Source organism: Neopelma chrysocephalum, unplaced genomic scaffold (assembly GCF_003984885.1).
Source record: "Neopelma chrysocephalum unplaced genomic scaffold, ASM398488v2 Primary Assembly neopelma1_24, whole genome shotgun sequence".
Taxonomy (NCBI): Eukaryota; Metazoa; Chordata; class Aves; order Passeriformes; family Pipridae; genus Neopelma; species Neopelma chrysocephalum.
Genome location: NW_020897693.1, coordinates 41,700,859 through 41,725,198, shown reverse-complemented (window position 1 = coordinate 41,725,198; position 24,340 = coordinate 41,700,859). Strand labels below are relative to the sequence as shown.

At 41.5% G+C, this 24,340-nt stretch overlaps 1 protein-coding gene across 4 annotated transcripts in view; it reads left to right on the top strand.

Moving 5' to 3' along the window:
- ITPK1 (inositol-tetrakisphosphate 1-kinase) overlaps window positions 1–24,340 on the top strand; it is a 158,653-nt gene that overhangs the window by 45,825 nt on the left and 88,488 nt on the right. For all 4 annotated transcript variants that reach the window (XM_027673761.1, XM_027673754.1, XM_027673768.1 and 1 more), the window contains one exon: window positions 1,972–1,996. In XM_027673761.1, coding sequence (XP_027529562.1) covers window positions 1,972–1,996 — 25 coding nt within the window. The remainder of the gene's footprint in view (window positions 1–1,971; window positions 1,997–24,340) is intronic.

Here is a 24,340-nt window from a genome sequence, read left to right as displayed (position 1 = left end):
ACAGAAAACCTTTGGACTGACTCTTTCTCAAGTGGGTTTGGCACCCAACTTGCATTTTTTTTTTCTTCAAAGTAGAATAAAGCTTATTCAGTGTGTATGCAGCCATGACAAGAAATGCAGCTTTTGCCATTCATCATTATTCTTCCAGGGACTCTGGAGTAGACCTGTCTGAAGTGTGGTGTATTTCAATGGCAGTTCTGAGTTCTGTTTACTCCAGGGCAGACACAGCAAAAATGGAGCTGATTTGGTTATTTTAAGCTTTAGCTTACAATACTTGGAATGCTTCTGAGTAGACTGCAGCCCTAATTTATGAAACAGCATTCCCCACCTAATTTTTCTTATTTTTCTCATTAGCTCTGTGAAAATAATGGTTTCAACAATTTGACTATTAACTCTTTCTCTACAAAATTCATATTTTCTTCTTACCGCACAGTTGGAACACATCTGGCCAGCCTCAGGTTATGATCTGCAGCAATGCTTCCCACACTGTAATGGCAGTATATTAATCACCCACCACTTAACAGCTACTGTTATCTGCAAGAGGGCTTTGAAATTCTTTGTGAGAGGTGCTTGGTTTCATTTTCTTTTTAATTTCCTTGCTGAGCAACAACAAGCTCTCTCCTGTGCCTGTGTACTGAATGGAGCTTCTAGGCCAGAGAAACTCCAGACTGGTAAAGTGGAAAAGGGAGCAATTTGTGTCATAGATGCTGATTGATCGCCTGTCCCTTTGGGCATCTTTGTAATGGCCTCCCAGAAGAAAGAACTACTGTATTGGGAGGAAAACTGGGGGAGCCATTGTGTATTCAGCAGTGTGCAGCATTTGTGACTATGGACAACAACACAGACGCTCTTAGATAGAAAAGCATTGAGAGCAGAGTTAGGCGGTCCTGTTCTCTGACCTCCCCAAAAAGGGTCTTTGATTTTCACATACAGGGCTAGTGGGAACAAGGAAGAAAGATTCCTGTCTTGCACTTGATGAGGCTTTTGATTTTTAAGTTAAATTTCCTGGCTTCAAAGTGAGGAGAAGGTTCTAACATAATTAAATAGCCTGCATATACTGGGAGGAGGGCATGGAGCAGGGATGGCTGGGCGTTGTGCCAGAGATTCAGTTCTGCTCTTAAGACTAGTCCATAAATGGTTTATTTTGCTTGATAACTTGTCAAAGATTGTGACTGAACATTGACTGGCTACATGTACCTGAACCTCAGTTCTCATACCTGCAGAGTAGACAGCTGCCTCTACAGATCTGCCTAAATTGGCTCTACCCATTGCAGTTCTAAACATTTTGGTGTATAATTAATAGGCTTCTCCAGTCTCTTATCCCTGACAATTCAGGGTCACTGGAGCTATTCTCCATATGGCCAGAGGCGTGGACCTTTCTGACAAACCCCAAGTGTTTGGATGCTTCTCCTGCAGGAGTCAGACTGACTGCAAGTCTTTGAACTGAAGTCCAGGGAAGCATCCTGTGTATCAAGATGATGGGAGTAGAACAAGGCTGTAAATAAGAGGATAAATGGCTGCAAGGTGCTGTATTCATTCTCCCTGACATTTATACATGTATCTTTGGATTAAAATAAAAGATGTGGAATGTGCTTTGGTGTCATTTGCACACTCTGCGTGCACATGAGAAATGAAAAGCAAGCTAGATCTAATTAAAATTGAGATGCTCCCTCCCTGGTATCAGCCATTTCCTACCTGTGCTCACCTGGCAGTCCTATCAGTCCCAGCTGCTTAGCATGCATCTTGAGTCACTTCTGAGTCCATGATTCAGAAACTGCCGAAGTGCTTCCTAGACAAGGAATGAAACTGAACAAGTGCTTTCCTGAATTTGAATCAGGTTATTTACTAGTGCAGATTTTTATTGTTTGCATTCTAGTATGAAGCAACCCTTTTCCATTAGTTTTTGTTTTTACTTTTTCCTCAAGTTTTCAACACTAACATTTACTTGTTTTTTTTTTTTCTTTTTTTCAGGAAAAGAGGAGTAGAAGTAGTACAGGTGAGTAAAAACTCTATTGTCTTGTAAGGAAGGTTTACTGATTTTAAATGCTGTCATTTAGATGTCAACATGACCTCGGCTTAATGATTTTTCTTTCTTTTCCATTCAGTTCTCTGTAACAGATACTGGTTTTGGGAAAATGGGATCCCCTTTTTGTGAAGCATGTGTTAAGCCCACGTGCCATCTAGTTTAAGAGGTGCCCTGGTGAAAGTGGGAATGCAGTTAGGCTTTTCTTGTGTCTGTCAGTTAATAAGATCAGATAGTTGATTAGATGATATTACTCTGTTAATTGCATTCACAGGCAGTCAGGCTTAACACAAACAGGAGCTGCCCTTTGAAAAAAAAAAAACTATGTCAGAAGAAATGTTCTTGTAATCCAGTGAGCGGTGAAATGATAGTAAAGTGCCTTCAAGTTGTAGCCCATCTACAGATAAGTTCAGGTGTTGGCTACCTTTGTTCTTTCCCAGGTCTGAATGGTCATATTTCATGCAAGATGTTACTTAAAGGATGGTGTCAGCTTGGGAAAGGAATTATGTTACCCTGCTTGCTGTCACATTGTAGCCCTAGAAGACGAAGGGGGAGCATGCTCTTTCCTTCTAGTTTATTCTTTGTGTTTAGAAGAGCTGTATGTCATAGGTTTCACTCTTGCTGGTACTTACCTAGTGCTCGTTTTGAACCGTAAGGTGGTCAGTGAGTTCCTCAGTAAGAGGGATGAAACTGCCTCAGTAGAGAGGACAGGGGAGAAAGGAGGAAAATGGTGTGTCAGCCACTGATAATTGAGATTGCTCTTAAATCCATGTGAAAGGTGCTTCTCAACACCAGCAGGGAGCAGGAGAAAAGCACTTAACAAAAAATAAATTGAAAAATCAGGCCATGTTATTTTAAAGAATCCCCTTGTCAGAAAAGGCTTTAAAAAATTTTCATTGCTAGTTAAAATGCAGAGTCTGTCTTTTGGGTGTGAGTGGTTGTCTGAGAACTGCATGGTATTAAAAGGACAAGAAGCTAGCCTATATTTGTGTCACTGTCTAGGGGACATTGTTATTTCAATGATACTGAAGGGTATTACAGTCCAATGCCTACATTTGTTATATGTGCCTTGCACCTGCACTGTACATTTAAGCAGCAAGGGGCTTGTATGAGATGAATTCAATGATGCACCAGTTAGTTGAGCAGATGGCAAATTCCATTTTACCTTGTGGATTAAAAGAATTCCACAGGTTACCTCTTAGTTGTCTTGTGCTTGTGTAGCTTAATGGCCAGTCATCAGATAGATACAAAATTATTGGAAAATATTTCTTTATTGGAAGAGCGTTTTTGGAAACATTTGGACAGAACTAGACTGGACTTTGTCCCTGTAAAAATGGTTTATGATCTCAAATATCACAGCATGGTTGAAATGTTAGACTAACCTGTACTGGGAATTTGTGCCCCAAAGGCATACCTCAAACACTGATGCCTGCTGCTCTGCCAGAACAGGATGGATGGATGGATGGATGTGTGTGTGTGATCACTCCTTGCCTATCACCTGTATGTTGCTTCATATGTCTTGATGCAAGCACTTTAGCCAGGACGGAATGTATCAAAAGTGGGCTGTTTTTTCATCCTTTATTACTAGAAACCTTTGCTTGAGTCACCTCACTTGATCCATCCCACTAGCCCTGCTTCTTGGTGTCCATCTGGTGGATGAAGTTTATTTGACAGAGGGAATATTTCTTCCTGTGTCAAGCAGCAGCATTTCTTTGAATTGTTTCTTCTTCTCCTCTTTTAAAGAACCTATCCTGTTAGAGAGAAACCAGCTCTTGGACCTGACAATAGGCAAGTAACTCAAAACACAAGAATGCACAGGATTTTTACCTAATTTCTTCTTTACATAAATTCAGAATTTTTCTGAATGTAGACTTGCTTTCCAGTAATAATTAGTGAATTGGAAAGTAAGGTTTAGTTACTGGCTTTTAGAGAGCAAAGCACAATGGACTCGTATGTGCTGATTTCTGTGAACAAACATCAGATTATTCTTTTCCAAAGGAGCAGGAAAGGATTTTCTACTACTAAGGTAAAGACTTGAAGTAAGCATCTGCGTGACTTCTGTTTCCTTCCTGCAGTGAGGATTTAGGATAGTCCTCTGCCTAGACAGATTTCATTCTTTTATTTTGCTTTCTTAAAGCCAGTTGTGGTGTACAGATCATCAGCAAGCTGCTGCTAGACACCAATTAACATTCTGTGACTTGTGTTCAAGTTTTGTGTTTCGTCTTCTCTCAGACTTCCACTTTCAGCCGAAAGAGTGGTTCCAGCTTTCTATTTTTATTGAGTGGGGAAACATGCACATCGTCCAAAAAGAAATAATGGAAGACTAGGACTGGCAGTGGGATGCTAAGCAGGCATGCTCCTTTATCCAGCAGTAAGACATTATTAAAGCATCACACTGAAAACAAACAAAAACCTTCTCAGCTTGTGTGGTGATAAGTAATTTGGATTTTTTTAGAAATACTGATTAAATTCTAACATAATAAGAATTCACTGTGAACTCAAGGTACAGGAGCTGAAATGTGCAACATTATATGGTACAACTGAGTAACATCCATCAAGCTAGCTAGCTTAAAAGATAGTACAGTAGATTAATTAAATAAAAAGCTTTCAAGGTTATGAGCTTTCCAAAGACAGTATGAGTCTGAGCCTGCACCCAAACATTTGTGAGCCTGAGCAGGATTAACTCATTTCTGGTTTTCCAGTGGCCATGGCAGAACTCTGAGTAGCAGCATCTTTAAGATCTGGCAATGTTTTAGGTCTAGATTTGCTTGCTGTGGCTTAAATCCAAGTCAGTGGGACAGCTGCAAACCAATGATATATTATAAAAAAAACAAACCACCAAAAAGCAGCTTACTGGCTTTAAAATAGTCTCTTAACAGAACTCTGTGCTGTATCTCTATCATGTGGCATGTCATTTGCTTATTTTTTTAAGCAGGCATTACCCCAGTGTTAGGGTACTTACTTGTTTGTACCCCATAAGGTTAAGGAAGCACTCTTGTTCCAGTTTTACAGGACAGAAGACTGAAGGATATGTCCCGTTTCCTCTGGGGAACCTGTTGCTGTACCAACCTCAGTGCTGTTGGGAGCTGTGCTGCAAACCTGCGCAGCAGGAATTCCAGCTCCAGTTGTCTCAGAAGGGGTGTGGGGCCATGAGCTCCTGCTGTTGTGTGGGCATGAAGGGAAGGGAAGAGCAGATGAAGGTGGTCAGCAGGCCTGGTGTTGCTGGCTCTCTTCCAGTGAAAGACAGCACCGGTTCAGCTGCGTTTAATCTTCAGGCTGCATTTAAAGTATTCTGAATGTAATGCTCTTGAAGTTCCTGTGGCAGTTATGTACCTTTTCCTTTCTTGCCAGCTCTTCCTAACCTTCACAGCTGCCCTCTCAGCTGGAGTGGCCTGAACTGGTGGCCAGAGAAAGGGTAGAGATGCTCTGAACAGGTGGCAAACATGACCGAAGCCCATCTGCCACGGCCTGCAGGCTGTTGCTAGGCAGGCAGCAGCTGGTAAGGCTGAGGCAAAGCACCCATTGCACTGGCATTGGGGGGACTTGCCAGAAAATGCTTAAATTTAAGCATTTCTTAATTAATTCTTTCATCGCTGTTTCAAGGGAAAGGCTACCTATGAAGTCATGCAGTGGATTCCTGATGAGGCATTTACTATTAAAAAAAAAAAAAAGCTATTTGCTATAATGAAATCTAGCAATAAAGGGTTTTGTATAGTGTCTAAATGGTAAAGCTGTTTCTGATCTTGTTCAATTCCTCCCCCTCCCCCCCCGCCATCCACCAGATTAATGGAGGGCCAAATTTAGGATTGAAAATTGTCAGTTTTTCTTTAGCCAGTAAAGTATCCAGTTTCTTATGACTTTGTAAGCTGGCAAGAGAGAGAGGGAACATCTCCATCTACCTTGTTTTTCAGGAAAAATCTGTTTGGCTTAGTTTGAAGAATGTAAGATTGAAAACACGTGCAGTGAAGTGGAAATCATCATAAGTTCCTCTGGTGGGGACATGCATTTATTTTTGTTTCACAAGCTATGCAAACCCAGAATAATTAGCTTCAGCCCTTTGGCTTCTGACAAATTGCCAGTTTAGTCTTTGTGTGACAAAGCTTGGAGCCTTCGTATTTCTCGCGACTTCAAAACTGTTTCAAGCACTTCCACACCCCAGGTTTCCCAGAGCTCTTGCTCACATTTTTTAATTCTAAAATAGTAAAGATTTCCTATTTTTGGTAGATATTTTTGGTTCAAATGAACACTAATGCTCTTTTATCATAGAAAAATGCTCTAGTCAGTGGCTATAAGAGTGGTATTAGTCATTGTATTTCAAGCTGCACACTTCTTAATAGCAGCGGGATATGGAGGATGACGTTTTCCGATGTGGAACCAGCTGATTGTAGTAGTTACAATGGTCTCGACTGCTGTTTTGTTTTTCCTTTTCCCCCCAACTCTCTGGGAATTGAGACACTTGTAATCTTTTTCTTTGGAGAAGAAAACTGTCCTTTGAGCCACAGGTTTTCTTGAAGCCTGCAAAAGAGAATTCAGTGTCCCCTCAGCACTTTTTAATTCTTCAATCAAAGTAAAATACTAATGACAATGGTTTCCACTATTTGTTGCCAGGGAACAGTTGTTTTTTTGAAATGAGGAGTGGTTTATTTTCACATGAAGTATTAATGGAATAAGCTTGAAACAGTCTTCTAACCGAGAAAAGGAGCTTATAAAATATAAATCTGATAGCATATACAGAAAGATGTGACTGGAAAGCTTCCAAAGCAAACAGGGTTGTTGAGATGTTGGAGAGTTGGCTCTCTAGTACTGGGAGAAGAAAGTTTATTTTTACGTGCATGCCAGGCCCTCAGTAAAGTGCATGTTCTCCTGAGAGTGGCAGCCTGCTTTGCCTTCAGTGCATTTTTGGAAATGATGCTGTAGAAGCCCTCCAACCCTCCCCAGTCTGGATTGTGTTAGGTACTCTGCATGTGCCTGAAGGTGAGGGGCCGCTGGTTAAAATCGTGGAAAGATCCTGATACTTCTTAATGTCAGTGCTACACCAGAGTGTTCTAAGCACACAAAGTGGGGTCTTTCAAAAAAGTGCATTCATCTCAGCTTCAAACCCAGAAATAGCAGGACTGTGGAAGAACAAATCTCAGACAGAATCCTTCCTCTGGTCCTTCTGAGTAGGAGAGATCCCTCTGTATGAGACCTTCTTGATAGCTGAGAAGCAGCACTGCCCAGCAGGAATGAAGCACAGGTTCCAGTGCAGGGAGGGATGATTTTGGCATGATTTTGCTTTATATTGCATCAGCAGGCTGGTCAGTTAGGTACAGCATGGGCCTTTCAGGTCCAGTGGGGAAGAAGAATAAATACACATCTGTTGGGGCAAGGAAGGAAGACAAAACTACATAACGTTTCTACCATGCGGATTAAGCAGATTAAATAAATAAACACTTTTATTCTTTAAAAATTAGAGTAAGCCAAACGAATCAAAATGCATTTAGGTATATTTTTGCTCTTGGTGAGTGAATGAGAGAACCATGAAGAAATTTTTGTGTCTCAGAGAGAGTCTCTGCTTTGTCTACTATCTTTTGACAGTGAATCCCAGTGACCTAGGAGAGGTGTGGGCTCTGCAGTCAGTTGCAGAAGTTACCTGGGTGATTGAAAACATTACTAAGATTTAGAAATCTGTAACTAACATGTAATGAATGGGTGTCAGGTTTGAGCTTGTACTGCTTTGGCCCATGGAGCCAGCTCTGCCCAGCCCCTTTGATTCCTTGGTATGTAGTGATGAGGCAGTGATTCCTAACAGTGCTGAAGGCTGGAAGTTGGGAAGTCCTGGGTGAAAATCCAGTCCCTGTGGGACCTCTGCCAAAAATTTTGGTGGCTGTAATGGGACTGAAATTGCAGTGTGGAGTTGCCTCGCTTTGTCACTTACTGCAGGTACTTTGGGCAAGATCCTTAGAAATTCTGCCTCTGTTTCCTAATGTAGGTAATATTCTATGTAATGGAATGCCATTTAAGTTGCTTTGAGCTATCTGAGTGGAGAGACTTAGAGCAAGATTAGTGTGTGGAGGAAAACAGGGCTATTAATTTTTTAAGACTGTTGTGTATGATACTCTTTCTGTCATCAGCATGTGTCTTCCCAGGTACTTCTGTGAGCTGCAAAGCTTCATAAATCCCTCTTCAAGAAACAGTATGGATAAAAATAAGACCCTCACAGAGACGCTGGGAAGTAAAACTCTGTATTTACCTCTTTGGAGCATACAGTCCCAGTCTTTGCACAAAATGACAATTAGACATTGTTTTTATGAATCATGGTTATTGCAGTGGTGCCTATGGGCCAGCAAAGACCTGGCTTTTATTTGGGTCTGCATTAAACAATAGGATTGTTTGTCTCACTGGTTGCAGGTGTTGTGATACGGTATCAAAACAGGGCATATGGAGCATGTTTGGAGACATGACTCGGGAAATACCTTATTTTAAAACCAGCCTATCTCATTTGCAGTTTTGCTGAAACTGCAAAGTCAGTGTTGAAGTACAAATATGCATGTAGCTCTTTTGACCTTTTCTGAAATTTTTTCTTAGAGTAGGAAAGATAGGGAATTAATATGATACCATGACAAGGGTGACTGTATCTCTGACCCTAGTCTTCTCTCAAATGAATGCCCCATCCTTTGTCTGTTCTGGGGGTGCAATCATGCAGTTCGCTACTCAGGCAGAGTTGCAAGCTCATTCCTGTGACAACAGTTGTAACCTTGTCTTCAGTCCTGTGATTTTGTTCCACAGAGATGTTTTTTGGGAGCAGTGACTCACGTATCCACCATAGCTCAGACTTGGTCGCTTCAAATGGAAGCTTTATAGAGAGAATATTATCAGAACAGTAAAGGTGCTAATTGTATGCCTGCCTTCCTCAGTGAGGGTCCTGGTGGGTCTGAACTTCCAGAGGACTCTGCAAAACATCAGTGGAGCTTGAAGAATTTTTTTCAGTATATGTTGACTCTTCCTTTCTCCAGCTTCTGCAAGAGTTACTTACTCCTTTGATCTGTGACCTGAGATAATTGTATCTGGAGATATTGCATGCTTGTTTGCTCTTCTGGCACTCCACAATTAAAGGAGATAAACATATTTATGTTGCAAGATTGAATGGTTCCAATAAAACCTGGTGCTTAGAGACATTAGGCCCTAAAGTTTCTTAGGTTTTCCTATAAAAAGGTTCTTTAGCCTTAAGTCAGAGAAACTTTTAGCACATGTACTTCAGCTACCTCTATATAAAACAGGGTACAATCAAACGTAGTGCAAGCTGGACATGTTTTTCTGAGCCTGATTGCCTTCATGGAAATATAGCAGAAGACCGAAGAGTGGCTTCAACTTAATTAGAACAACTGAACTTTTCCCCCACCCCAACCCCTTTTTTTTCTCTCTCCAGAGGGGACTGTATTTCAAGCATGATGCCTTTTGCTAGTATGAATATTTATTATTCACTTTAACTCTGCATTTCTGGTGAAAGCAATACACCTGATTTTTCTTTTAATTTCTCTTTGCAACAGTGTAGACCTCTTAGCTGTATGTCCAAACATAGAGAGATCAGACAGAAGGGGTTTCTGCACAAGCTGTATATGTTTCTTATGCCTTTGGTTGTTATTTTGCAATATGTCTTGTACTGACTTCTGATGGAAAACACTTGTGGACTTTTTGACAGTTTATTTTTAATCACTGTCTATTTTTTGATAATATTTACTGCTAGAGGTAATTTTGCACTGGCATCAAAAGCAGTGCAATTAGTAGTGTAGGGTGGCAGTTGTTCAATCTAGAATTTCAGTCTGAGGAAGACAGGAGAGCACCAGGAGAAAAATTAGATGTTTATGAGCATAGTTTCTCCAAAATGAGGTGAACTGGTTTATCAAAAAATGTGTGTTTCTTTAACATAAGGTCATGTTTATTGAACATTTGAGAGCTATGGTATGTTATTTTTTAAAATTATTTTTTTTCATCCCTCTTCCCTCATATGACTTGTCATGAAGGAGACTGCTGCTGAACTTTCTGGATGAGATTAATGTGGTTTTCTGCTGGCTATGCCAGGTGGGCCAGCCACAGTTAATAAATGGATTGAAATAGTCACTGGATACCTAAGGGCATGATCTGCCCTAAGCAGTCCCTCAGTAAGTGGTGGAATAGAGTCCCTCCTTTTGGAAAGCTCTTGTCAAAGAGAAGGCGGCTGAGGGCAACAATTAATTTTCTTTCCATAAAGTGGAGGGAGCCTGGAGAGAAGCCTCCTCTGGCAGATTCCTGTGAATGTCTGTGTTGCTCAGATTCATAACAGGGAAGAAACTGTTAGTATATTTAAAACCAGTGTGGTACTGACATAGTAATTAATCTGTTTAAGTCCCAAAACCAGCGGAACCATGAAAGCTGTGAGCTTTGTCTCTGCAGTTCTGTGAAGCAGTTTTGTTCATGGTAGTCACATCTTGTGCTCTGCTGCTTCCCCTCCTGCTCACCTGCCTGGAGAGCATGGTGATTTAGTTCCTAGGAGACTCTGTATCTAGCTGTGCTTTCTATGACTCAACTGTGCTTTAAAAACAAAGCAAACTCAAGCCTGCCTTCAGTATACAAATTGGTCACTGAAATGGTGATGCTGTAGTCCGTTTTACTTTAGTGGTTCTTTTCTTATGTTAAAGTTATTTTTGTGAAGGAGTCAAAAGAATTAATTGTTGCTCATATTATAGGTGAATAAGAGCCTGTCTAGAGAATGTGTCCTCTGTGCTTTTGGTAAGAGTTTGCTTGCTAACCTGTAGGATCCTGAGGCAGTGCTGCCAGTGAACCAGTCAGTAAGGTATCTCACATTTCTGCCGCAATTAAAAAAAAAAACGAACTTGGGGTGCTGCTCCTTTGAAAACTGGCACAACAGAGGTTATGAGTGTGAGAGCAGAAACTACCCCTATATACAAACTATAGACTTTGTCTATAGCTTCTGTCATTGCTAAGCAATGGACTTACCTTACACTGTTTTTTGGTTGTTATTTTAGGATCCGTGATAGTTCATTGTCTTACTTGACAAGTTCACTGATCATTTTTTTCATTCTAAGTTTGCTTCAGTAAATTACAGTTGCCTCATTTAGTTTCTGAGTTGATGTACTTCCCTCAATAAATTTGTGTCTAATTTAAAGTTGTTACACACGTTAACTTATACATAGTGTCCTCGTTTGAGTGCATGTTGTAAGGTGGGCATTCACTAGTTGGTGAAGGCCTTTTTTTAAGAGAAGTATTCCTCTTCCTGGTACCTTGCCAAAGTCCAAAGAAGTTATTTACAGTGTTTTGACAGTCGTCCCAAGAGGGAATGGAAAAGATGCCATTGGGACTGAGCTAATACTGTAAGAGGCTGAAATGTAAGGAAAACAACTCTTGTAGAGGAATTTTTGTCTGACTTTGCAATCTGAGAAGCATTTTAGCTTTGCTTTTGTCATAAATTGCTGATTGAAGCCAAGAGCTTCCTTTATTCAAAAGTCTAAGTGCATCTGAAATTGGTTTCTTGTACAAGAAGCTTTGTTGCACAAATCCACTGTCCTGTAACCTCAGCATAGTTAGTGTTAAAATTGTTCATTGACTTACTGATGGCAAAGATTAGAGAACAAACTAACTGCATTCTGTAGAGAATTTATGTTGATTGCAGAGGGGTCATTTGTACTTCAAATTAGCTTGGAAAATGTTCTTTACTGTGACCTAGATGAGCTTATTTTGTAACACCTTTTCCTTTATGATAACATCCTTAAGTGGCTGAAAAAAACCTGGCAGCTATAAAGGGGGAAACAGAACTTTTTCATTTTAAGTACAAAGCAGTTTGAAACTCACTCAAAGCAGATTGCATGTTCATGAGCCTGCTGTGATGACTTACAGACCATGCAAAGTCTGAATGGCTGGGTATCAGTGAACTAAGTGACTGAAAAGGAGGTAGAGATGGCACTTGTTCCCTGCTGGTGACAGATCCTTCCGCTGGTCCCTGCTCCTGATAGTTTTTTTACCTCAGCCAAAAAGGGCAGGTTAGAGTTGCTGGTGGGTTTTGAACAGTGATGATCCTGCATTGACTGGAGGACCTTTCTCCTGCCACTGAAGTGTGACATCCTTATATGGCTTTCAGTTCCTTCTGGGTGAGGAAACTACACCTGGGTTGTCAGTCTTGCCTAACAGGTGAGCTGAATGCTCAAGCTCTCTGCTTTCTTTTGGTAAGTGCTGCAATTGGGTTTTTTAGAGGTCATGCTGGGTCTCCTCTTCTTCAACCTGTACGATGAAATCAACGCATCTCTACTTTTTCTGTGCTTCTGAAAATCTGTATCTTTTCAACTGAGCCTGTGGAATTGGATGCACACAAAAGCTGTGTTGGCTTTGTGACCATTGTGTGCCACATAGATGTAATCGTGCTGTGCCTAAGCAGGTACAGGACCAGGACAATGCTGCTGCAAGGGCTGCAGCGTGTTCAGTCTGTCCAGTACAGCCCAGGCCTTGCAATGCTGTTTAAGAGTCTGTTGTTGTAATGTCTTTTTACTAGTTTAGTGCAGTCAGCCCTTTGTTCAGCAGATCAGTGAATTATATTTACTTCTGTATTAGTAGAGAGTAGATTCGACTTCAATATAGCACAAGGAAGGAAAGAAGATAGTGAGATCCCCTTATGGTCAGTGGGTAGTTGGTGTTGTGGAAGGTTAAAAGGCAAGTGGAATTGCATTTTCCCAGTCATCTCTTGAACTTCTCCATTGTCAAGGTCCTTTTTTCTGAAACGGCAAAGTGCCAACTTAGACGAGAGGAAGATTTAAACGTTTTCAGAAGGTCTGCTTTCACCACTCTCCTGGAGTGGGTACAACTTAACTCTGTTTACAGCAGAAGTGATTTTGAAGTAATGCTATGCTGTCTTTTTGTTTAAGGAATCACAATGTAAATGCTGCATAATCATGCATGAAAAATAATCTGTCCATGGAAATGCTGTCTTGAAGGTCGACATTGTTACTGCCCAGATATGTCTGTCTGTAGCCAAGTTTTGGTGCAGTAATACCATCAAGTTAATGTTTAAAAGAAGAGCTAACAGAGTTTACTTCATCTTCAGTAGACAGAAGTACCAACCATAGTTGTTGATGATTGGGAATTTTAATTTCTTGTGAATTTTCTTAAGATTGATGTGCTGCAACTTTATTTATTGAATCTCTTAGGATTGTTTATGATTTTGTCCCAAGAACTTGGTGTGTTTGCAGAGGATCACTTAGCAACAGCCTATGGCACAGTGACATGCTCATGCTAGTACGATGAACCATAAAACAATGAGGAAACACCCAGAAACAGCAAGTAAATAGAAATTTAAAGCAAAACAAAGCAACTCACTTACTGAAGAGTTCTGTGTTGCTGTGAAGGGGCACTGTTTGTAAAATTCTTTGCTTTTCAGTAATGAGAAACCATTAGCTGTGCCTAGAGCTTTGAATTAAGTGACCTCATGGCACTTGTTTGTATTTAAACCATATACAGTGTTTCCTGTCATTTCAGTCTGGTTTTGGGAACTTTATAGCAGATTCTTCTCTCCTGTCTGATTTCTGTGCAAAGCAGTGGACACCTATCTATTCTTGTATCCATTGTCTCGTGATTGCCATTTCATCTAGTTCAAAAGCTGTGCATTTGACCAAGAATAAATGGGTAAAAGAATAAACTCTACAAGCTAATTCTAAAGCTGAAGACCATTGGTATTTGTGAGTATGTTTTGTAAGGCTAACACTAAAAACATTAGATGCTGCTTTTCTATGTATTGTAGTGCGGGGATAAGGTGCTCACAACAGGGCAATGGCATGTCTACCAAAAAGTGCAAGTCACTTAATCTCCATATTGAAAGCCTGTATTTATGTCAAGGATACATACAGCTCTCTGGTCATTGGTTTGCATTTTGTCCCTTGTTTTACAGACTTTTACTGGCTCATTTGTTTAAGCTCTGCATATGGGACTTCCTTTTGAGCTGAATGTTTCTGCAGTTAACATAAGCAGGTTAAGCCTGAAATACAGAGCTTTTGAAGAGCAGTTTTCAGACTTCAAACCACTCTTCTCACTGGCTCGATATCCTCCTTTGTTCCCCTTCACAAACTCCTGAGCTGTGGTGTTCAGAACAGGCTGTACTGAAGGACTTGTGTTTGGGGCCTGTCCTGTGCTTGTACTTGTAGCTGTCTGGAAACAAGCCAGCTCTTCATTTTGAGTTTGCAAAATTGTGCTAGCATGGCAGAGGACTGGGTTTGTTCTCCATGGAACTTAGTAGCCTCCTGAGCCCCTTGCCATATCCATGAGGCCAGGCAGCGTCTCCAGCAGAGCCAGGTTACAACTGCTCTGGCTGTGGAAAGAAGAGGCCAGTGGTGCACGTCTCTGCCTGTATGTGACCACAGGCCTACCCAGAATCTGTTAATCCATCCAAGTGCAGCATTTGAACGACTGTTTCTGTAGAGAGAGCACTGGTGATGGGAAGCCTCCTGCAGCAAAGTGAACTGTTAGGCCAGTTCCCTCTAAACTGCTCGGCTCCCTTCTGCTCCTTGCCAGCTGTGTACCAGCTTACACAGCTGTGTTTGTCACACCTTGTTCCCTGTGCTGAGACAAGCAGAAGCGTGCTGTGCACCTGGGGTGCTGCTGCAGCACATCCTGGGCTGTGAGCTGTGGTGTCAGCTCTTAGCCTGAGGTGGGAGCCTGAGCGTTTGAGCACTTGCAGTAGTGTCCTGCAGCCAAACCTCAGTGTGGAGTCCTGCCTCCTGGGCCACTGCTGAATGCTGAATTACAACCTGAGATGACTGTAATGTTCTCAAAGACAGGTGTGGCAGAACTAGAGCTGCCGGCACTAAATTTTCATGTGTTCCTCTAGATTTTGAAAGGGGATTTTTTTTTTTTTAATGGCATAGAAGGTATAGTGGGAACATGAAATTTGCAGGTGTTACAATGGAAATGAGGTGCTCTAGTCAAAGGGAAATAATGATTAAAAGATACTACTAGGTATCAAATTAGCTTACAGTTAGTAGAAACGATTTAAAATCATGATTTTTTTATTTTCATAAAGATAAGTGTTCTGTCAGGTGGTCATGTATGATGGAAGTCATGGTGAGGGGAAGTTCTGTGGCTTGGGCCTTAGGACAAATGAGATGACCAACTATATTGGTCTTTCTAGTATCTGAAATCTGAGGTAAGTTGCTAAGTAATGAGCTTGCTTTTCAAAGATGCTGAGCAGCTGCTATTAAGGTTCATGGAAAAAGTCAAATGCTCCTGCTTATACCCTCTGAGTGGAAATATGAATGCAGCAGCCCACTCTGCACAAACGTGTGTGTGTGAATGCCATTTCACACTGTCCCCCAAAAAATATTAGCTCAGAAATTTTTTCTGAATGAATTCCATTATCAAATGCTGGCAGGTTTTCTGACCATATTTACTGTTAAACTGCTTGTAATTTTGTTGCTCTGTTTTATTACTTAGTGATGTAAACGTGCATGAGTGACTTCTAGTTTTGGGGCACAGGAAGGCAGAACCTCTTGGGTCCATGTGCTGAAGCTAATCCATTGGTGTCCTGTGAACATTCATAGAAATTGTCCTAAATGTTTTGGCCACTGTTGAGGAACTTTTCCTTTCCTATCTTCAGAGTGAAATATACAAAATATAACACAATGCAACAGACTGTGTGTCATCAGCAGAATTCCAGTGTCTATGAGATTATCATAGTTATGCTTTGCAAAATAGGATGATTTTGCTATTTTTGTTTCTCATGGCTCTATTTAGAAAAAAATACTACACTGTAAATGTACTACAGGATTTCAACTCTATGATCCTTGTGGGTCCCTTCTAATTCAGGATATTCTATGATTCTATGATACTTATTGGCAATGCAGTAGAAGAAAACTAAAATTACATGCTTTTAGTCTTTTATTTCATCGTAAATAAGCTTTACAGTCTTATTCTTTTGCAGTTTATGAGATACCACCATATGCAAAAGGAACATGCATACTCCATAGGCATACTAGGTATGTGGAGGGGAAAGGAGGCTTGTAGTACCAATTTCAGGATGAAAACTTCTCCTCTTATGAGATACTTTCAGTATTCAGCGAGGGACTTTGGTTCTGTGGGAACTGGTCAAATATAGCAGACATAAATATAGAAGCCGAGTAGCATGGCAACTTGGAGATCCTTTGCCCCTATAAAATAAAAACCCAAACACACCAGCAACCTATTGCTGCACTTCTAGTATGCTTTTTTGAAGGAGTTCAAAGGGGCGATAGTGTGAGAGACTGCTCTCTCCAACAGTATAGAGACTTCTTGGCTCAGCACCTCTTTGCAAGCAGAGTTCCAGCACGATGTTTGGTAAGTCTACACCAGGATATAAGAAAATTGATAGGGAGAATCTAAAGGCTCTTCTCATTGCATAGTTGAGTTTACCATTTTAATTTATCCATGCCAAGATCTGTGCAGCTTGAAACCTTTTCTGTAGTCTGGTACATCCTGCAGTCTGAGGAGGTGGCTCTGGGCAGGAGCTGTGGAAGTGCCCCTGCAGTGTAGCCAGGAAAGTGAGGTTGCAGGAGTAGCCACTGCAGGTAGCAACAGTGGCAGCTTTCCACATGGACTGGTTGATCTGTTCAAGAGCATAAAATATGTAGTTACGTTGCTAATCTGGAGCAAAGTCAATGTCATTGTGTTCTCCTTTGCTCATTTTCCTGGGAAGATTCGTGCTAACACAAGTATGTGACTGTGCCTCAGCCACGTCTCCCATTGCATTTTAAAATACCACGTTTTTTTAGACAGAACAGTCCCAAACTTGTTTTTGAAGGTACCACCCATTTTCTCCAGACCTCAGGACAACTTTCTGATTCTGAAATAGCTGATTAATGTAATGAGCTTGGTATGTCTAACATAAAGAAAATCTGGGAAAGAAAAGTTTTATTACCAAGAAGACAAAGGCCATCCCTCCTGCAAGCACAGGCTGAAGAGGGGAAAGTTTATACTCTTGGTAAAAATAATTTCCTTGCTGTTGGTTCCTAAAGTAAAATCCAACTAAAAAAAAAAAAAACACCAAAAAAAAGAATAAATGCAATAAATGGTTACAGCTGTTACCTTTACGTAGTAGGTTGTTAGCTTATGTCTAACTGCCTTGTGTCAATCTGAGATATAAATATGCGATAAAATGCAATTTATTGGGTGGGCTGGAAATTAATTGCTGTTATGTCTTAGTTATTTCTCATCGTGTTTGCTGGGAACTTTTCCCTAGAAGGAGACAGCTTGAAAGGCACCCATTTTATGAGCTATTTTTAATACTTAAAAGTTACTTGAAGCACTTATTTAAGACATTTATTTTTGGCAGAGAAGAAAACAGATTAATTCTCCTGTATATATTCATAGTTTCTGCTGCAAGGTGAATCTCCATTTTTTTTTTTCTCCTTCACAGGCTCCACCTGTGTTTCTGTCTCCTGCTTCCACTTGTCTCAGAGAACAAGAATTTGGAAGCTTTACCAGGTGGAGGCAAAATGTGCTGTAACCTCCTATTCTATACTACTTGCCTGTTGGTCCCAAACATATCACCATAGTCATGGTTCAAGTTAACCAGAAGGACATTAGGTCAAGCATTTGGCAAGTTGCCTTTAGTTTCTTAGTCTGCAAGCGCAGGGTCTGGAGTGGAGGTGCCCCTTTCGGTGACCTTGTATCCTGCTGGAACAGAAGGGAGAAACTGGGGAGGGAAGTGAATGGCTGGGAAAGCTGGTCCCTCTTCATAGTGGGGTATTGCAGGAGGTTTCTGGAGGGGTCAGTTTGGCTGGCTCGTCTGCAGATTTTGTTGTTCCCTGGGGAGATGGCTGGCTAAAGGAAACAAACCAAAACCGTAGCCATGCGTGTTTTAAGGCAGTTTGTGGTGGGTGTTCCAAGCAGTTAAAGTACCTGTTTTCTTTCCCATACTGGAGATTTTGGATACTTTCTCTGGGCCTTAATCTGGCCCATTAGTATTGGTGTGAACCTCCTCGGGGATTTAGTACCCTTTAACTAATGGAAGAGGTTTGAAGATCCTCTGAGAGGCAGTGAAACACTTTTCCCAACAGAAGTCCCGCATAGTTTGAATTTTATATTTACCCTCTCTTACTTGGCACACACCTTTGCATGATGTGAGCATGTTTTCCCTAGTTCACCATAACACCACTTGCTTCCCAGTTACTTTGGCAAAGAGAGAGATTTCCTGTGTCATGGGCATTGGTGTGTTAGTGACCATGGGTCAAAGAGGTGACCAAAAGGGGCTATGAAAAGAGGAGAGGAAAGTGATCTACTGGGGAGGAAAGCTACAATGATGCGTGGGCCTAATGGTCGTCTGGGGGGGGTTGATTTAGAAATCCTTGCTGCAGTGTTGGTCTCCTTCGTTCTGCAGGCAGAGGCTGTACCATCAGTGTTCTGTGCAGCACAACCTGGAAGGGCAGCAGAATGGAGAGAGGAGCCACTTTTCTGCTCATCTTGCCCCTGCCTTGAGGCATCACGTGTTATGCTTAGGCAGCTGTTTGCAAAGCCCATGGTGCTAATACAGCTGGATTGCAGATCCTCAGTTCCACCAGTGCTGACTTTGTGAACCTGTTTTTTTGGTTTTAATAATAAAAACAGTTCCTGCTATATATTAGCCTGATAAATTCAATGGTACATAACATGTTTCAGATACTTTTCCCCTTTGCTTTTGTCAATAAAATAGGCAATAAAATACTTAAAATTGAAATTGCCCCTGTCAGTGGGAAAACCAAAGTTGAGACTGCCCACAGCATAGTATTCATCAGTAGTGCACCCTGGAGATGAGTTGTCTAGTGCTTGTGCTTTCTGTGGTCATCTTGGGTTGTAGGGTGTGTAAAGGGAGGAAGGGGAAGAAAGATGACAGATTGCAGTGAGAAAGGATGACAAACCTCGAAGTCTTATTATCAGTTACTCATGTCTGTAATAAATATGACATGGCATCCTTTCCATGACCTACCTTCGTCTCTTAGACTGTGTTTATCAGATGTAGATACAGTGTTGAAACACCTGACTCAGGATGTGCTGTGAAAGTGCACGTCTGTAATTCTTGCTGCCTGGCTATTGCTCAGCCTAGGTTGCCTCTGAAGGCTCATATCAGAGAGTAAATAAAATCAGTTTTGTTTGCATAGTTTCCTAATTGCACTGGTAGCTTGTTTGGTGGTGAAGTGCATATGCTGGAAAGACTATGAACTTGCCAAATAATAAAAACTGTCACTTTAAGTTTCTTGGTGAAGGGAGAGGCTGTTGTCCTTTCATCAAATGAACTCTTGAAAATGCTGATTGTGGGTAGTCAATGCAAGGAAGTGCCTGGAACCACAGAGCACATTGCAGCACATAGCACTTCCCAAAATACACTTACATCGGTATGTCTCTGCAAATAGCTATAGGTCACAGCTATAAAACCTGTGGTTACTCAGCCCTGTATTGCTACAGGATAGTTAATGGGCTTAACTCTAGCTATGATAGGTCTTTTTTATGATTAGTGTATTCAGATGTGCTGCTGTCTATTGTGTTGTGAATGCCACAGAGCTGAGCTGCCTAAGAGCTTGTTAAACCTCAGAGCAGATTTATTTGGAAAGCTCTAGTTAAGGCTTGAACGACACATGTCTGTAATAAGCAGTATATGAATGTCCAGAACACTACCCCTGCAAGCCTGCCTCGGACATGGCAAATGTCTGCAATCTCTACCGAGTGGAGGAGGTCAGTCATTTTTAAATGCAGGAGATACTTTTTCTTGGTGTTAGTTTCACATTTTGCAGGCTGGCATGGTCCTGAGCTGAGAGCAGGCAGTGCAGAGATCGCAGCGGAGCAGCCTGTGATCACAGAACTTGTGCTGCATTAGGGAAAGGGGCAGGCACGATTTCCCTGCGCAGTGGCTGGTGTCATACTTCGCTGAGAGCCAAAGTCCTGTGACAAGGAAAGGACCCAGTTACAGAAAGTGTTGCGTGAAGCTTTTCTGGTTGGCTGAATTGGGGAGGGGGAGGCTCTATAGATGCAGAAATACCTACCCTCTGTTTCCCTGAAGTGTGGGATTCTTTCCTATGTTTTGTCTATTGTTTGGTGTTTTTTTAAAAAAGCTCCAATTGATTGGGCTTTCACCAGTTCCCGTGGGAGATTGCTCCATGGTCTAACACATTTGTCTGCCAGGAAGTCTTTCTGCTAATCAGCCCATACCTTTCCTTCTTCTCACTCCATCAGTCCTAATTAACCCATTTTGTGTGGTGCTCATCTTAAGCATTCTCTCTCTTTTAGGGAAAAGCACCTTTCAGATGCTGATACTCTTTTACCTTACCGCCTGTTTACCTTGGCTGAAAGTAGGGTTGTTCCACAGCTACCGGGCTTCAGTAGTTGATGAGCTGTAAATCCACACTCTTTATTTTATTGTAACTTGTTTGCTTGGATGTAACCTAAGAGTTTCAAACTAACTGCCTAGGAAATTTAGGTGCCTAAAGGTCACAGCGGTGACCTAGGAACCTGAATCCTTATGGTGTCTTGGATATCTTAGCAATGCTTAGCTTTCTTGGTGAAAATCAAGCCCTTTTGCCTGTTTTTTGTTGCTGGTCACAATGTTCCTTCCAGTGTTGTAGTGCTCTTTTTCCTGTCAGCTTTGAAAGGTGCAGAAAAGAAATTGTTTCCATTCCATGTCATTTGCAAGGATATCACATATTGACTTAATGGTGTTTTAGAAAGGGCTGTGATTACTTTATGTAAAGCTTGATGTCATACAATAGAAGTTTGTTCTCCTTTTTCTCCCTTCCCTCCCATTTGCACTTGAGAAAACTCTCCCAGTTTAGCTCCCATACCCCACAGAAGAAAGGTTTCCTGTATTGCTGGTCTGGTCCTTTCTGCATGTTTGATTATATTACCACAAGGGTGTATTTCTGCAATTCTACAATTCTGCTTGCCCTTAGTATATTCATATTGAGGCAGCCATGTGGGCAGTGAGTTTGGGTAAGAAATGCAATGATGTTTGTTACGTTACAGACCATGTAACCTTGTGAAGAATTTTCTGTTTTGATTCCAGTCTTATACCTTTTCCCAAAAGGTGATTTTGATGTGGAGCAGATTTGCCTGTAGCATTGTAACATTAATTTTAAAGCAGGTTTTCCAAACAAACAAACAAATAAATAAATACGTAAATACCAACCAATTGCTGGCTTTCTGCTTCCTTCCCTTGCTATATTATGAAATGCTTGAGACAATTTCTGCCACTCAGAAATTCCCATTGCACTGTGTAGAATCATCCCGCAAACTCTGAGGAGTGTTTCAAAGGGCTCCAATTCACTCTTAGGACAGTAAACTATTTTCACAAAGTACCATTTGGGTGTTTCCTTTGGTTTGAGATCTACCTGCCAGGGTTTCCTTGGAGGATTTCAGACTGGTTCAGATGAAGCCTTTTGCATATTGATTCATTTTCATTCTCAAGTGAATTTGGCAAAACTATGTTGGCAGTTTTTTGCATCCTTAATTTTCCTGCTTCTCCTAAAGAACACTTAGTCCTTTCTGAAAAGGCTCTCAAAGGGCCTTCATCTAACTTGTCATCTTTTATTCTTATGTGTTGCACTGCTCCTGGGAGTAATCCACCAGCTGTAGCTTGGTGCTGTTTTATCCCCCTGAGTGGCATCCCCAGCTGCCGCTTGCCTCTGGCAAAGAAGACAAATGGTTATTGTGTTCTGGACCCATGCCAGGTCTTCTGTGTCTCAGCTTGGTCAGTATTGTTGTGTTTTATTTAGGATTTAGCAGTGTTTGAGTAACACTGGTCTGTTTTGAGCCTTTCCTTCTTCACCATCCCACACCCCATGCCACCCCACTGATTTTTTGTTTAGAGACCTGGACTTAGTAAAGGGAGACAGCCCAGCCTGATGAGCTCAGGAATCTGAGAAAATACACTTTGGGGTATTTTTCCTTCCTTATGTTTGAAGTTTTAGAGTAGGTGAGGAGAATGTTCAGTTTTTCATACAAATTTTGGAGATTATTTTTGTCTTTAGTTAAGCTGTCAGGCTCAGAATGTTTGGGTTGGAAGGGACCTTGAAGATCATCTTGTTCCAACCCCCCTGCCATGGGCAGGGACACCTTCCACTACACCAAGTTGTTTAGAGCCCCATCCAACCTGGCCTTGAACACTTCCAGAGATGGGGCATCCACAGCCTCTCTGGGCAACTTGTTCCAGTGCCTCACCACCCTCACAGTGAAGAATTCCTTCCTAATATCTAATCTAACCCTTCCCTCTTTCAGTTTAGAGCCATTCCCCCTTGTCCTATCACTCCTTACCCATGTAAAAAATCCCTTTCCACCTCTCTTGTAGCCCCCCTTTAGCTTCTGGAAGGCTGCATGAGTAGCTCTCACTTAAGGTGAGCATGTTCCTCTCTTTTTAGCCAGGCCTTGTTTAACAGTCATACCCATAAGTAATGACATGGCCTAGCTAAGAGTGATTAGCAGATAGTTTACTCATTTTCTTAGGGAATTGGGAATGTATCTTGTCCATCTTCTTAGCTCTACATTAGGAAAATTGTTTCTGTGCCAGTGTTGAAAAGGGCATGTTCTGTCAGTGTATTTTAAATAATTCTTGAAGAATGTGAAAAGCTTGGAACAGCTGAAATAACTGAAGGAAAAAAATGGAATAGGGGAAAAAAATGGAATGTCAAAACTCAAGATCCCTGGATAGTGAAATGATTTTCCTTCCTTTAAATTGCACAACTGAAAATGTCACATTGCCATAAATATGTTAAATGTAATTACAACTTTTCTTTCTCCATGTCTTTCCATCTTAGAAGGATGTCTGTGCAGGGATGGGAAGGGGATTTTCAAAAAGACCTTTGACATAACCTGAGCAACAGAAATACCTGGCCTGTGTCAGCCAGATGTTCTAAAACATATTATTAGCGTCTAATTTTAACCCTATCAACATGATTTTAAATCTGTGTTTAGCAGCAGCTTGAGCTCAAATTGGAAGATACTATGTGGACCAGTGTGACAGGTTGACCCCAGCTGGCAGCTAAGACCCCAGCAAGTCCCTGGCTCGCTCAGGTGGGCTCAGGTGTCCCAGCCATGTCCTCTCCCAGCCTCTTGCCCATCTCTATCCACGGGCTGCAGGGACGGCTTTAGAGGCAGCGGTGGCCTGGGCACTGTGTAAGCCCTGTTCAGCAATAACTGTAGCATGGAAGTGTTGTCAACACTGGTTTTGTCACTGGTTTTAAACACAGTGCCATACAGGCTGCTGTGAAGAAAATTAACTCTATCCCTGCCAAACCCAGTACAACCAGTCACTGTCCTAAAGAGCCTCATTCAGAGATTGGTTCTTGCTGTCTTGCCGAAAAAAGATTATTTGGTAGCTGCACTTAACAATGAGGAACTTTGTCACAGGGAAGCAGCTCCAAAACCTTCAGTATATCTGGGGGGCTGGTCAAAGCTTACAGTATTGCTCTGAAGTTGGGAAGTAGTAACAGACTCTGCTCCTGGCTAGTTGCAAAAGTGGAATAAACGAATTGTGCTAAACACACCACTGTATCAATCTCCAGGATCCTTGAGTTTGGCTGATGTTACAGAGACCTGAAAATCTCAGCAAGCTGAGACATAATAGAAGAGCCTGGGTGTCACTTCTGTTCTTGTAGGGTTCACAGCTGCTGTAGCTTCATAAGCATCTCTCTGATGTTCTGATTCAGTATTGAAACACAAAGTAAAATGGGCTAATGATAAAATGCATGGTGGAGGAAATAACTTGAAAGGGCTTACATGACCTCCTGTATGGTGAACTTCCAGATGTGAGAGCACAGTAGGCACTGCAGCTTAAAGGAAGTCAGTCTGCTAAAACTAATTAAGGTAATGGTGGTACTAAATGGTCAGAAACCAAGCCTTCTCAAGGTGAGCCTGATGCCTTGGAGCATAGTTTATTGTGTTTTAGTTAAAACACTGCAGTTCAAACAGTTATAATCCTTTTATTTTTCCTTTGAAAAGCTGCTGTGTAGAATGAAAAATCCTTGAAGGTCAGTGCCGATGGGCACTCCCAGTGCCTATATCCAGCGAGTTCTGCTGAGGGTCAGTAGGAAGCCAGTATGGAGGATGCTTCCATTGTTTTTCTGTCTGTGTGTTTTTCTGAAGACTTGGCTTAGAGTTCAGCACTTCAGGACACGCATGCAGCTCCTGCAGTGCTTCCTGTTTGCCAGCAGTTATGTTTTCAGTGCACTGTTGGTCTTGTACGTGTTAGACACTGTATATGGTGCAAGGCACCAGGAAGGTTTACCTCTGGTTTTGCATGTAGGTCTCTCTTTCTCCACACCCCTCTTCCACACTCTGTCTCTCATTTTCATGCAAGTAGGAAGA